The sequence below is a fragment of the Sylvia atricapilla genome, chromosome 3 (genome assembly GCF_009819655.1).
Source record: "Sylvia atricapilla isolate bSylAtr1 chromosome 3, bSylAtr1.pri, whole genome shotgun sequence".
Lineage (NCBI taxonomy): Eukaryota > Metazoa > Chordata > Aves > Passeriformes > Sylviidae > Sylvia > Sylvia atricapilla.
In genome coordinates this window covers 3,309,049-3,324,355 of record NC_089142.1, presented here as the reverse complement: position 1 = coordinate 3,324,355, position 15,307 = coordinate 3,309,049, and the positions used below count along the sequence as shown (strand labels likewise).

The 15,307-nt window shown below is 53.9% G+C and overlaps 1 protein-coding gene across 1 annotated transcript; it reads left to right on the top strand.

Annotated features, from left to right (window-relative positions):
- The first annotated feature begins 2,212 nt into the window (after positions 1-2,212).
- LOC136358693 (spheniscin-1-like) lies at positions 2,213-14,370 on the top strand. Its single transcript, XM_066314637.1, has 4 exons — positions 2,213-2,416; positions 2,678-2,765; positions 3,207-3,311; positions 14,126-14,370. Exons 2-3 carry the CDS (start codon positions 2,708-2,710, stop codon positions 3,308-3,310), a joined length of 162 nt encoding a protein of 53 aa, XP_066170734.1. The 5' UTR covers positions 2,213-2,416; positions 2,678-2,707; the 3' UTR covers position 3,311; positions 14,126-14,370.
- Positions 14,371-15,307: the final 937 nt, after the last annotated feature.

The window sequence follows — 15,307 nt, the reverse complement described above, 5'->3', positions numbered from 1 at the left end:
CTGTCCCACCATCCACGTTCTCTCCGTGGTGACCTCAGCCATACCAGCATCTCCTCCCATGGTAGGAGAGTGACACATGTGACACTCACAGGAGCCCCAATTCCTGCCTTTTGGCTCAGCAAGGAGACCCTAGCACCTCTCACACAGGGATGGAGGGGTTGCTGTGACCACCCGAATTTCAGTGGGGACCTGCTGGTTGTCCACTGGCTCCTAGGCTGGGTTGGGAGTCCTTGGGGGCTGTTCCATGGGACACACCGTGCCTTGGTCCCCAGCTGTGGGACACTGGGGGTGTTGTGGGGTCCAGGGGTGTCTGGGAGATGGGAGAAGTAATTTTGCTCCAGAGGGAATAGGGACTAATGGCTGTGCCATGGGGCTTCTCAGGAACTTGGGGTGGAGTTGGGGGTCAGTGCTGGGAGGGTTTCAAGGCCTGGGCTGAGGGCTTATTTAGGAGCCCAGGTGGGTCATTGTGGATGATTGGTGTGGCAGATCCAGGATGCTCAGGGGTGCCATGGGGGTGGTTCCTGCACTGCCATGGAGCAGTGACCACAGGGATGCTGGCGCAGGGGACATCCACTGCTCCCCACCATGGAGCTGGGCAGTCAGGGGTGGGAGCAGCTTCTCCTGGGGTACTGGGAATTGCTGTGGGTGCAGGGAAGGTGAGATTAGGGTGCCAGCTGTGGGTCGAAGTCCAGGTCTGGATCATCAAGGCCAAGCTGCAGCTTTGATGGTGTCGAGCACAAGACCCCCAGGTCAAAGCAGCTTCCCAGGGCAGGGCTGGCCCCAGCCATGGTCTCCCTGCAGTGGGGATTAGAGAAGTCATTTTCACACCATAAGCAATAATCGCTGGCTGTGCTGGCCCTGGGCTGGTCCTGAGTCTGGTTCCAAACATCCAGGAGCAAGGATATTCCAAGGACCCAGCAATGGACACCCAATGGTACTTCTACAGGTTGATGCTTGAGGGGTGTCCCCATCATGCATCAAGGCCAAGTTTGATGGGGCTTGGAGCATTGTGGAATAGTGGAAGGTATCTCTGCCATGGCAAGGCTTGGAATGAGATGAATTCGAAAGTCCCTTCCAACCCAAACTATCCCATGATTCCATGCATCTCTCTGAGAGATGACACTAGACCCTGTGTCCCTGATGTATCCAACCTCAGGTCCCATTTTCATCTCCAGGATCCAGCTGCAAGAGCTTTGGTCTCTCTGAGCAATGGACCCTGGAGAGACAGCACAAACAGACTGTACAAAAAAGGGTTACAAATAAAGTTTACTAGGAATATGGGACAGGTAATAAAGATGGATGTACTGCGTGACCAGAAAGCAACCACGGATACATTGCTTCTTTCCTTCTCAGGATCTTTCCTCCATGAGCCACCTGGATCTTCATCTTTCTGAAACACCACAGAGTTCCTGTAAATCCAAAAGCTCTCCTGATCAAGTCCACACCTCTAAAGCCTGATAAGGCCCTATTCACCTTCCTTCACTAATCTCCCATGGATTGCACATTTTTATACAGCGTTTTGCTGCTGTTGAACCACATTTGTGGGTTTTGTAACAGGTAGGGCAATTTCAGGAGCAGTGGATTCAGACAGGATGAGGTGAAGTGTGATCCTCCCTGACTGCCTTTCCTCTTTGCACTGCTTGACTATTTGAGTAGACATCAGAAAGGCATCCTTAGGCTTATCACTTCCTGGCAGGTGGAATGCAAGTCACCTTGGCAAGGATGAAGCTGTTCTTGTGATGTTAAAAGAGAAGGAAACCAAATTTTTTTTTTTTGATGTTTCTGTGTGTCACAGCACCAGCTCCCTAAGCAAACTGACAGGACAGGAAGAGACAGATATTTTATCAAAGAATCTCAGCATGGTTTGGGGAAGAAGGGACTTTTAAGGTCATCCAGTTCCAGCCCCCATCATCATCAGGGACACCTTCCACTATCCCAGGTTGACCTTGGACAGTTTCAGGGATGAAGCAGCAACCTCTGGGCACCCTGTGCCAGGGCCTTACCAGCCTCACAGGAAAGCCTGGTTGGGACTGGTTGCTATTTCTGCCTGCACTCACCAGCCTGTTTTGTCTACTCCAGGCAGTTCATGCCATGTCACCACAGCCTGGGTGCCTCTGTGCCGTGGGTGTCACAAGAGGTATTGCATGACATTGATTGCAACAGCCCCACGAGGCCCTTCAGCCTCTGCTGTTGCAGAGAGGGACAGGGAGAAGCCCCAGTGTCCCTACATGGATGGGTGGCTTTCTGATTGGCCAAGGGGAGATGTGTCGGCAAAAATCAGTGAACGTCCCCACGGCTTGCAACAATATAAAATCAGAATGTTTTTCCCAAAATATTGCTCCTTGAACCCAAGGGCTGCTGGACACAACAATTCTTGTTAGAATTCTTGTTGCCTGAACACCCAGACCTTCATCAGGTAGGTGATTGTGGGGTCTCCTGGTAAAGGATCAGGTAAGGTAATGTATTTCTCAGAGGCTGAATCATGAAATGCTCCTGAGGTTGGCAGAGTAGCAAAAAGCACAGCATTCTTTTTAAGAATTTTTAAGAGAAAAATAGAGGAAACATCATCTGCTGTGGCTGGAGACAGCCCATCTGCAGTTTGGTGAACCACAGAGCCCAGGTTTCTGCACCACCTGGGCTCCTGCATGTCCCCATTGCCTTGGTGTCCCCTCTGCAGCCCTCTGAAGACCCAGGAGAGCCACCAGCCATGAAGATCCTGTTCCTGCTCTTCCCCCTGCTCCTGCTGTGGGTCCAGGGTGCTGCAGGTGAGAGGAGAAGAGGGGAAATGGGGGAAAGTGTGAACCTGCACCAGGGGGAATTCAGTGTCCCTGGAAATGACCATGTTTGTGGGAGTGATGAGAAGGTAACAGAGGATCAAAGTGAAAGAAATTTCTCCAGAGGTAGTTCTATAGGACTCACACTTGGGGTGGGAAGAGCCCATGGAAATAGAACACTGTCTTCTTCAGTGGGTCAAGATGGGGCTTGGTTTCAGCTTCCACCCTCCCCCCAGCTGTTCCTCTTTGGGTGTCTCTGAATGGTTTTTTGCCCTGTGTATAATCTTTGCTGTGGGGAGATTGGAGCTGAATCCATCCACTGCTCAGAAATACAAAAAAAACCATCAGCCTTTTGCAACCACACATGGCTCTCACAGATGATTGCTTTAATTGTTCTCTATGTTTCTTTCCCCATGGAAACCCGAAATCCAGCTGGATGCAGACAAAGAGGGGGACGCTGCACTTATGGGAGATGCAACTTCCCTGAGAGACCCATTGGAAGATGCACATTGTACAGTGTGTGCTGCAAGAGATAAGGTCTGGAATCCTGCCTGAGGACAGGCTTCCCTCCTTTGTCCACAATGAAATATGTGGGGAATTTATTTCCTGTGAATGTCTGATACATAATCTCCTTTTCTATTTCTTTTGGGAGAAAGGCCCAAGAAGGGAGGGAAAAACCCTTGTGGGTGTTAGAGCTGTCCTGAGTGGGGCTGCAGCAGTCCCAGGACAGCCAGGGCCTCCCCATCCACCAAAACCACCAAAGAGGGAAACATTCCCTGGCCTTGGACAGCACCCAGGACATGATCCAGGTCTTGCTGCACCTGCACAGACCTGGAGCCAGGGCTGCCAGCACTGAGAGAGCCCAGCTCCAGCCTGTCTGCACTAAGGACTGCACCTCACGTGCCCTGAGCCTGACTCTGCTGCACCACACCCTGGGCATTGCAGGGCAGGGGACACAGTGGCAGGACAAGTTACACCACCTGATGTGATTGTCTCTTTTCTTTATGCAGTATCTGGGGTTGAGACCCTGAAGTTATCAAGCAGCAAATGGCCTTGGCTTCTGTCTCCTGGCCCCATGTCCTGATGTCCCCTCCCCTGGCTGCCTGTGCCGTGCCCAGCTGGGGTGACAGCAGCAGTGGCAGCTGCTCCTGCTGGGTGCTGCTGGGCTGGAGGCCTGTGGTGCCAGCCCCGGTGTCTTTGGGGCAGGGGCTGCTTTTCCCAGCTTGAATAAAGCCCAAGAGCACTTTGGCATTGCAGGGCTGGGCCGTGTGTGCGTGTCCTGCTGCTGGAGGGGTGCTGTGCCTGCTGGCCCTGGGGCTGGCACTGCCTTGGTGGCAGCAGAAGGGCCTGGGGATGGTGCTGGGGCTGAGCAGGGGCTGTGTCCCTGGGGATGCTCCTGCCTGGCCCTGCTCTGGGGACACTGAGCATGGCAGTGCCTGCTGGGCCGGGCTGTGTGGGCTGCCTGTGCTGGAGCTGCCCTGCACATGCTCCATCTGGGGAATTGGGATCCCTGTGCTGGTCCTGCCAGTCCCAGATATCTCTTTTCCCTTGAGCAGTCCCAGCTTCATGTGCAGAGCTGTGCTGGGGGCAGTGTGTCCCTTGAGTGGGCATGGCCATGGTGACACACAGGTGCTGTCCCTGCTGCTCCTCCTTGTCCTGCTCCAGCCCTCCCTGCTGTGGCTGTGCTGCTCCACACCAGCAGACAGGAGGAGGAGAAAGTCATGAAATTCCCAGTCTGGGTGACATGGGACAAAGGTCCTATTTTGGGGTGGAAATATCCAACTTCATCTATCCTCATGAAAAAAGCAGAATGCCCTGTCCTCTCTACCCACCCCAGGCAGTCTGGGTGACAATGCCCTGGTCCATAAAAGGCTGAGGCCTCTCCCTGACTGCAAAGCAAATCCCAGGCATTTGTTTCCCCCGTGGTTCCATACCTGTGTGTTTCCACGTGTACGGTTTTATGGCAGCAACTGTGGACCCTGCCTGGTTCACTGAAGACTTTCCCTCTCGAGAATCACACCCATATAATTATTGATGTTGGAAAAGACTTCTAAGAAAATCGAGTCCAATCATCATCCCAGGACTGTAAACCCCAACACTAAACCTTCTGCACAAGTTCCACATCACACAGCTTTTAAATTCCATCCAGGAATGGTGACTCCACCACTGCCCTGGGCAGCATGTCCCAAACCATCAGTACCATTTCTGCAAAGAAATTGTTCCTGGCATCCACTCTAATCCTTCCCTGGTTCTATTTGACACCATTTCATCTGATCCTCTCAATTGTTACCTGGGAGAAGAGACTGACCCCAAAAATGTTTACAGAGCTATTGCTTTCCAGAACTGGAGAATTTGGTGAGGGACGTTCAGATCATCCTTTCCTACCATGGCTTTTCCTTCATCTGTGTTCACTCGTTCTGGTCCTGACTCTGGGGCCTTTACCTCAAGCTCCCTTTACCTCTGCAGTGAAGTGCTGCTCCCCCACCCCAGGGGCTCCTTGGCCCAGAACATCTGGAGCCAGACTGATGGAGGGGTGGAAAACGAGCTCAGGTGCTCCAAGTGCACAGAGTGGGAAGGTAAAGAGGAAGAGGAAGAAAAGAAGCACTTTTTCTCAAGAGTGCAGGACATTTTATTTTCCCTGTCTTATTTCCAAACTCCCAAGAGAGACATTGAGGTGAAACACGTGGCAAACATTTCCTCTCAGCGCACACAGCTGAGCACATTTGCAATATTCAGACAGATCTTCCACATCCCACTCTGAATCTAGAACTGATAAAATGAGAGACCACAAGGATGGAAACCATTTCCTCCTTTCCACTCTTCCCAACATCAACCCACCTCCCTTATCCATCCCATCCCTCTCCTGCCCAGCCCGTTGTGCCGCGGGTGTCACAAGAGGTGTTGCATGGGGACAACGGTGACATTGATTGCAACAGCCCCACGAGGCCCCTCAGCCTCTGCCCCTGCAGCAGGGAGGGACCAGGGGCAGCCCCAGCACCCCACACACATGGGGCACTCTGGGGCTGGCCCAGGCCACTTGTGCCAGCAGCAATTGGGGCCTGGCCCAGCCCCCAGCACTGCTATAAATCCAGCCTGTTTGGGGCAAGGCAGCATTCCCTGGCCCCAAGGGCATCTGCACACAGCCATTCCCGCTGGGTTTGCTGCTGCCTGAACAGCCAGAGCTTCTCCAGGCAGGTGAGTGTGGGGTCTCCCTCTGCAATCCTGCCCACTCTGGGTTCTGCATGTCCCCATTGCCTTGGTGTCCCCTCTGCAGCCCTGTGAAGACCCAGGAGAGCCACCAGCCATGAAGATCCTGTTCCTGCTCTTCCCCCTGCTCTTACTGTTGGTCCAGGGTGCTGCAGGTGAGAGGGGAACCAGGGAAATGGGGGAAAGTGTGAACCTGCACCAGGGGGAATTCAATATCACTGGAAATCACTATGTTAGGGGAAGGGGAAGGTAAGAGGGGATTGTTGTCGAAGGGGTTTTGTGAGTGAGTTTCCTGATGGACAGCAAATTTGGGGTGGAAACAGCCCATGGAATTAGAATTCTGCCTTGTTGTGTGTGTCTGTGATGTGGAATGTGAGGAGTCCCTGTATTCTACCTGTGCTGGTCCAGGCAGAGGTGGGAATGCAGCTGGGAGCCAGCACAGCCCTTCCTCAACCTCACGCTGCTCCTTTCCAATCTCTGCTCCAGTGTGTCCCCAGTTTAGGGGTACAGGGACCTTCCTTGATATTGGAGGTGTGGCTGTGTGGGGGTTGGAGCTGAGCCCTTCTCTTGGCCTGAAATGCATGTGGTACATCAGCATGTCTATAATGACACTCTGTCCCCTCAGATTATTGCTTTAATTGTTACATGTGTGTCTTTCCCCATGGGAATAGGAAGTGCAACTGCATGCTGGCGACAAAGAGGAATCTGCACAAGGGGTTTTTGCCCCCGTGGTATGAGTCCTCTGGGAAGATGTGCCCCTGGCATTTTGTGCTGCAGGAGGTAAAGGCCAGATCCTTGGCTGAAGAAAGATTTTCCACCTTTTTCCTCAAAAAGAGCTCTTACAAGTTTGTTTCTTGCCAACGCCCGCTAAATACTCTCCTGCAATTATGACTGGTGGCTGAGATCCCGGAAGGGAGGGAATAGTCCTTGTGGGTTTGATCTCCCCTCAGTGGTCACAGCTCCAGGTCAGCCACAGAGCCTCCCCACTCTCCCCCCGTCCCCAGGGCCTCATTCAGGCTCTGCAGAGGGCTCACCAAAGCCTCAACAAAGAGGGAAACATTCCCTGTCCTTTGGACATGATCCAGGTCTTGCTGCACCTGCACAGACCTGGAGCCAGGGCTGCCAGCACTGAGAGAGCCCAGGTCCAACCTGTCTGCACTAAGGACTGCACCTCACCTGCCCTGAGCCTGACTCTGCTGCACCACACCCTGGGCATTGCAGGGCAGGGGACACAGTGGCAGGACAAGCTACATCACCTGATGTGATTGTCTCTTTTCTTTATGCAGTATCTGGGGTTGAGACCCTGAAGTTATCAAGCAGCACACGGCTCTGGCTTCTGTCTCCTGGCCCCATGTCCTGATGTCCCCTCCCCTGGCTGCCTGTGCCGTGCCCAGCTGGGGTGACAGCAGCAGTGGCAGCTGCTCCTGCTGGGTGCTGCTGGGCTGGAGGCCTGTGGTGCCAGCCCCGGTGTCTTTGGGGCAGGGGCTGCTTTTCCCAGCTTGAATAAAGCCCAAGAGCACTTTGGCATTGCAGGGCTGGGCCGTGTGTGCGTGTCCTGCTGCTGGAGGGGTGCTGTGCCTGCTGGCCCTGGGGCTGGCACTGCCTTGGTGGCAGCAGAAGGGCCTGGGGATGGTGCTGGGGCTGAGCAGGGGCTGTGTCCTGGGAATGCTCCTGCCTGGCCCTGCTCTGGGGACACTGAGCGTGGCAGTGCCTGCTGGGCCGGGCTGTGTGGGGTGCCTGTGCTGGAGCTGCCCTGCACATGCTCCATCTGGGGAATTGGGATCCCTGTGCTGGTCCTGCCATCCCAGATGTCCCTTGTCCCTTGAGCAGTCCCAGCTTCATGTGCAGAGCTGTGCTGGGGGCAGTGTGTCCCTTGAGTGGGCATGGCCATGGTGACACACAGCTGCTGTCCCTGCTGCTCCTCCTTGTTCTGCTCCAGCCCTCCCTGCTGTGGCTGTGCTGCTCCGCACCCCATCCCACCAAAGAGGAGAAGGTGTCACCATGCAGCTCTTTGTTTGGGTGACCTGTGAAATAACTTCAAATTGAGCATGGCCAGGAAATGGCCAAAATTTTATGCACAGGTAATGAATGCCTTGTCTTTTTTCTGCCCATCACAGGCAGTCTGGCGTGACAATGCTGCTCCATCAAAAGCCGTGACTTGTCCATGTCTGCAATGCAAAGCCCAGGCATTAGGATTTGAGGTGTTCAATCCCTGTGTTTGTCCATGTCCACATGGGCATGGATATGTGACCCTGCCTGTTGCAGTGAAAACTCTCCCTCCTAAGAATCACAGACTCAAAGAATTAATGATGTTTGCAAAGCCCTCTGAGATCTTCAAGTCCCACCATCACCCCAGCACTAACACATGTCCCCTAGTGCCACATCTACATGGGTGTTAAATCCTACCAGGAATGGTTACTCCTTCACTGAGTGAATTGGATTAGGGCAGCCTGATCAAAGGTTTGACCACCTTTTCTTTCAAGAAATTGTTCCTAATACCCAGTCTAATGCTTCCCTAGTGTTACTTGAGGCCATTTCGTCTGTTGGTCTCAGCTGTGACCTTAGAGAAGAGACTGACTCCCAAAAGGCTTCCGCTGCCATTGCCTTTGCAGAAGTGGAGGGACGTTCAGATCATCACTGCCTGCCATGGCCTTTGCTCAGTGGGCTCTCAACTTTCCTGGCACTAAACCTGGAGCTCTCACCAGAAGCTCCCTTCACCTCTGCAGTGCAGGTTTGTTCCCCCATCCCATCCCATCCCATCCCATCCCATCCCATCCCATCCCATCCCATCCCATCCCATCCCATCCCATCCCATCCCTCTCCTGCCCAGCCCGTTGTGCCGCGGGTGTCACAAGAGGTGTTGCATGGGGACAACGGTGACATTGCTTGCAACAGCCCCACGAGGCCCCTCAGCCTCTGACCCTGCAGCAGGGAGGGACCAGGGGCAGCCCCAGCACCCCACACACATGGGGCACTCTGGGGCTGGCCCAGGCCACTTGTGCCAGCAGCAATTGGGGCCTGGCCCAGCCCCCAGCACTGCTATAAATCCAGCCTGTTTGGGGCAAGGCAGCATTCCCTGGCCCCAAGGGCATCTGCACACAGCCATTCCTGCTGGGTTTGCTGCTGCCTGAACAGCCAGAGCTTCTCCAGGGAGGTGAGTGTGGGGTCTCCCTCTGCAATCCTGCCCACTCTGGGTTCCTGCATGTCCCCATTGCCTTGGTGTCCCCTCTGCAGCCCTGTGAAGACCCAGGAGAGCCACCAGCCATGAAGATCCTGTTGCTGCTCTTCCCCCTGCTCTTACTGTTGGTCCAGGCTGCTGCAGGTGAGAAGGGAAACAACAAAATGGGGGAAAGTCTGAACCTGCACCAGAGGGAATTCAGTGTCTCTGGAATTGACCGTGTTTGTGGGAGTGATGAGGAGCTGTCCCTTTGTTATCCATCAGCTGGATATTTTACGATTATTGCTGTAATTGTTTTTTGTGTGCTTTTGTCCATGGGAACAGGAGGTTCATCTGCATGCAGGAAAAAGGGGGGGTTCTGCCAGATTGGGTACTGCCGCTTCCCCATACGACCTATTGGAAAATGTTCAAGATTCCAATGGTGCTGCTACAGGTAAGGCCCAGATCCCTGCCTGAAGAAAGAGTTTCCTCTTTTTTCTTCAGAGAGATCAATGAAAAATTTCTTTCTAGCCAACACCTGACAAAATCTCTCCTGCTTTTATGATAAGCAAAAGAGGCCTGAAAGAGAAGGGAAACGTTCCTCTGGGTTTTGGACCTCTAGTTACAATTCAGGAGAGCTCATGTAACGACATGCAGAATTCCGATTTCTTCAGAGGGCATTATAGCAAAGTTTACTGAAAGACAGATTCTTTTTATGGTGTTTCAGTACAATTAATAGAATTGGTCAATTAGAGCATCACCTTTTTGTAAACATCTCTCCTATTAAACAAGCTGGAAAAACACCAGGTGTCAGGAGGAATGCATTTATAAGGTTATTATGGGTCCTCTTTACGATTTCCCAGGCCAGACTGAGACAGTTCTGTCCTTGGCTTTCCCACAGGCTTCAAGGCACTGCCTGGAGCCTAAGAATCCATGTTCTGACCACTGTCAGGTCCCACATGGAGCTTCCCTGAATGGGGCTGCAGCAGCCCCAGGACAGCCAGGACCTTCCCACTCACAAAACCACCAAAGAGGGAAACATTCCCTGTCCCTGGGACATGATCCAGGTCTTGCTGCACCTGCACAGATCTGGAGCCAGGGCTGCCAGCACTGAGATAGCCCAGATCCAGCCTGTCTGCACTAAGGACTGCACCTCACCTGCCCTGAGCCTGACTCTGCTGCACCACACCCTGGGCATTGCAGGCCAGGGGACACAGTGGCAGGACAAGTTACACCACCTGATGTGATTGTCTCTTTTCTTTATGCAGTATCTGGGGTTGAAACCCTGAAATTGGCAAGCAGCAAATGGCCTTGGCTTCTGTCTCCTGGCCCCATGTCCTGATGTCCCCTCCCCTGGCTGCCCGTGCCGTGCCCAGCTGGGGTGACAGCAGCAGTGGCAGCTGCTCCTGCTGGGTGCTGCTGGGCTGGAGGCCTGTGGTGCCAGCCCCGGTGTCTTTGGGGCAGGGGCTGCTTTTCCCAGCTTGAATAAAGCCCAAGAGCACTTTGGCATTGCAGGGCTGGGCCGTGTGTGCGTGTCCTGCTGCTGGAGGGGTGCTGTGCCTGCTGGCCCTGGGGCTGGCACTGCCTTGGTGGCAGCAGAAGGGCCTGGGGATGGTGCTGGGGCTGAGCAGGGGCTGTGTCCCTGGGGATGCTCCTGCCTGACCCTGCTCTGGGGACACTGAGCGTGGCAGTGCCTGCTGGGCCGGGCTGTGTGGGGTGCCTGTGCTGGAGCTGCCCTGCACATGCTCCATCTGGGGAACAGGAACATTGTCCTGATGTTTATAGGCCCAGATATCATCCTTTTCTCAGCACCCTATTCCCATACCAGAATGACCTGGACTGGGAGCTGTGGGCATAGTGGCAAAGCCTCATTCCTAAAATTGCCAGGGCTTTGTTACAGGGTCGCAGCTGCTGTCCCAGCAGCAAAACCTGCAGCAGGAGCCATTCCTTGGAGGTATATGATGTGCAGGATATCATGGAGAGTGGCAGGTACACACAGAGAACTAACACATGATTCATGAGCTTGATAGAGATAAAATAAATATGTGAACCAGAAGGTTTGCTGTGCTTTTTTCCACCTACATTATGTCTGTATGGAATATTCAGTACCCACGGCACGGCTTCAATGTAGCATTACTTATATCCTGCATTTCTCCATACATTCAATTCATTATTATCTTTCCTGCTGCTCTTTGCAGCAGCAGGAGGGGAGAGCTCTGAGGCCAGGCTGGAGTCACCAGTAGCCCAAAACTTCCTTTTGCTGTTTCTCCCCCCGCACCAGATAAAAGGAGGCTTCAGTTTCCTCTTGTGACACCTCTGAGAAGGATTCCCAACCCAGGGCCTTGTGTCATCCTGCCTTGTGCAATGACCTGGTGGGGCTGTGGTTTGTTGGACACATCCAGGGACACACACAGACCCTGCTCACTGGAAACCAGCACCAACCTGCTGCTGTGGCACAGAGGGGAACCTTTTCTGAGTCCCCTCTGGAAACCCTCCCAGTAAAGCCCATCATCAGTATGTAATGTGTGCAGCTGGTGCCTCTACTTCTGCTGAGCATGCAGAGCCCATCTCCCACATTTTTAATGATTGTCACCTTGTCACTGTGGCTTCACATCTCTGGGTTATAAAGCAGCAAAGCTTGAGATGCCAGGCTCCACTGCCAAATCCCCAGCACCTCAACCCTTGTCACTTGGGGGGACCAGATGGCTCTGCCAAACACCTGCAGTGGCAGCTGCCAAACTGGGCACATGGCACAGACCCTCCTGCCCAGCAAGGACGGTCACTTCTCCCAGGGTCATGGCTGGCACGAATCACACTGGATTCACAAGTGATGACTGCATCCAGCTTGTGTTTCTTCTCTTTGGTGGCTTTAGAAGGAGGAGCAGTTTTGTTGGATCACCTGGTTTACAGAACTTGTCATCCATCCTGGTGCTGCTCGAATTTAACCTAAAGATTCAGTAGAGAGAGCCCTGCTTATCCCTCTGAAATGACAGCTGCATAGACCCCTTATTTAGTAAGATATTCTTGCAGTGCATAAAATTGTTTTCCATATTCTGTGGGTTTTTGTACATCCTGTGCCAATTGGTTATTCAACAAGTGGGCAGGAGACACAAGAAAGGGATAGAACAGGGAATGGTTTCACGCAGACAGGGGGCAGGGTGAACTGGGATATTGGGAAGAAATTCTTGCCTGGAATGGTGGGGAGGCCCTGGCACAAGTTGCCCGGAGAAGCTGTGGCTGCCCCTGGATCCCTGGAAGTGTCCAAGGCCAGATTTACAGGGCTTGGAGCAACTTGGGATCATGGAGTGTCCCTGCCCATGACAGGAGGTAGAAAGAGATGATTTTTGAAGTCCCTTCCAAATCAAATTATTGCAGAGGTGATCCTGGGAGCCTAGGCAAGAAGGATTTTGCTTCCCCAGGACTGGCCTGGTGCCTGTGCCTGCACCCAGCAGTTCCTGTGGCCATCCCAAAGATTTCCCAGCTGGCCTCACAGCCCGTTGTGCCGCAAGTGTCACAAGAGGTGTTGCATGGGGACAACGGTGACATTGATTGCAACAGCCCCACGAGGCCCCTCAGCCTCTGCCGCTGCAGCAGGGAGGGACCAGGGGCAGCCCCAGCACCCCACACACATGGGGCACTCTGGGGCTGGCCCAGGCCACTTGTGCCAGCAGCAATTGGGGCCTGGCCCAGCCCCCAGCACTGCTATAAATCCAGCCTGTTTGGGGCAAGGCAGCATTCCCTGGCCCCAAGGGCATCTGCACACAGCCATTCCCGCTGGGTTTGCTGCTGCCTGAACAGCCAGACCTTCTCCAGGCAGGTGAGTGTGGGGTCTCCCTCTGCAATCCTGACTACTCTGGGTTCCTGCATGTCCCCATTGCCTTGGTGTCCCCTCTGCAGCCCTGTGAAGACCCAGGAGAGCCATCAGCCATGAAGATCCTGTTCCTGCTCTTCCCCCTGATCCTGCTGCTGGTTCAAGGTGCTGCAGGTGAGAAGGGAATCAGGGAAATGGGGCAAAGTGTGAACCTGCACCAGGGGGAATTCAGTGTCTCTGGAAGTGTCTTTGTGGGGGTGATGAGAGGGTAACAGGGGACAGGGGTCAAAGAGATTTGTCAGATGAGTTTCAAAGTTGACAACGATCTGAGGTGGAGAAATCCCATGGAGACAGAATCCTGGCTGCTTCTGTAGGTCAGGATGGTGTTTGGTTTCAGGCTCCAAGCCTGCACCCAGCTCTTCATGTTTGGGAGTGTCCTGCCCTGCACTGGGATGGGAGAGAGACACAGGGGGTGTTTGGATGGTGGTGTTTCCTGAGGGATAAAGATGTCTCTTCCTTATCCATCAGCTGGATGTGGTATTATTATTGCTGTAATTCTTCTGTGTGTGCTTTTTTCCATGGATATAGGCGGTTCGTCTTCATGCAGGCGCAGAGGGGGATTCTGCACCTTTGGGGCCTGTCGATACCCCACAACACCTGTTGGAAAATGTTCAACATTCAAAACCTGCTGTAAAAGGTAAGCATTACAGATCCCTGCCTAAATGCGAGTTTTCTCCTCCTTCCTTAGGGGGATCAGGTAAAAATCTCTTTCTACCCAAAACCTGACAAAATTTCTCCTACATTGATGATTAGTATAAGAGGTCTAAAAGAAAAATGAAAGGTCCATGTGGGTTTTGGAGATTCCCTTGAAGAGGCTGCAGCAGTCCCAGGACAGCCAGGGCCTTCCAATTCACAAAGCCACCAAAAAGTGGGAATTTTTCCCTGGCCTTGGACAGCGCCCAGGACATGATCCAGGTCTTGCTGCACCCACACAGACCTGGAGCCAGGGCTGCCAGCACTGAGATAGCCCAGCTCCAGCCTGTCTGCACTAAGGACTGCACCTCACCTGCCCTGAGCCTGACTCTGCTGCACCACACCCTGGGCATTGCAGGCCAGGGGACACAGTGGCAGGACAAGTTACACCACCTGATGTGATTGGTTTTTTTATTCCTACAGTATCTGGGGTTGAGACCCTGAAATTGCCAAGCAGCACATGACCCTCGCTTCTGTCTCCTGCCCCATGTCGTGATGTCCCCTCCCCTGGCTGCCTGTGCCGTGCCCAGCTGGGGTGACAGCAGCAGTGGCAGCTGCTCCTGCTGGGTGCTGCTGGGCTGGAGGCCTGTGGTGCCAGCCCCGGTGTCTTTGGGGCAGGGGCTGCTTTTCCCAGCTTGAATAAAGCCCAAGAGCACTTTGGCATTGCAGGGCTGGGCCGTGTGTGCGTGTCCTGCTGCTGGAGGGGTGCTGTGCCTGCTGGCCCTGGGGCTGGCACTGCCTTGGTGGCAGCAGAAGGGCCTGGGGATGGTGCTGGGGCTGAGCAGGGGCTGTGTCCCTGGGGATGCTCCTGCCTGGCCCTGCTCTGGGGACACTGAGCGTGGCAGTGCCTGCTGGGCCGGGCTGTGTGGGCTGCCTGTGCTGGAGCTGCCCTGCACATGCTCCTTCTGGGGAATTGGGATCCCTGTGCTGGTCCTGCCAGTCCCAGATGTCCCTTGTCCCTTGAGCAGTCCCAGCTTCATGTGCAGAGCTGTGCTGGGGGCAGTGTATCCCTTGAGTGGGCATGGCCATGGTGACACACAGGTGCTGTCCCCGCTGCTCCTCCTTGTCCTGCTCCAGCCCTCCCTGCTGTGGCTGTGATGCTCCAAACTCCATCCTGTGAGCCAAGAGCAGGAGGAAGAGACTGTGCAGCTCCTGGTCGGGGCGACCTGTGAAGTTATTTCTATTGGCCATGGCCTGCAAACATCTGAATTTGTATCCCCAAAAGTCATAAAAAGGACTGGCTTCTCCTCTCTGCCCGCCTCAGGCAGTCTGGGTGACAATGCCCTGCTCCATCAGACAATGCCTCTCCCTGACTGCAAAGCAAATCTCAGGGATTTGATTCCCCAAGTGGTTCAGTAGCTGTGTGTGTCCATGTACTCGTCTGTGTGGGGCCCCTGCCTGTTTCACTGAAGGTTTTCTCTTCAAAGAACCAGAGAATCGCCAAATCATTAATGTTGGGAAAGCCCTCTAAGACCATCAAGTCCAACCATTCCACCAGCACTGCCATTCCAACACTAATCCATGTCCCCAAATGCCACATTTAAAAGGAGTTTAAATCCTTCCAGAGCTGGTGACTCCATCACTGTCCTGGGCAGCCTTTGCCAG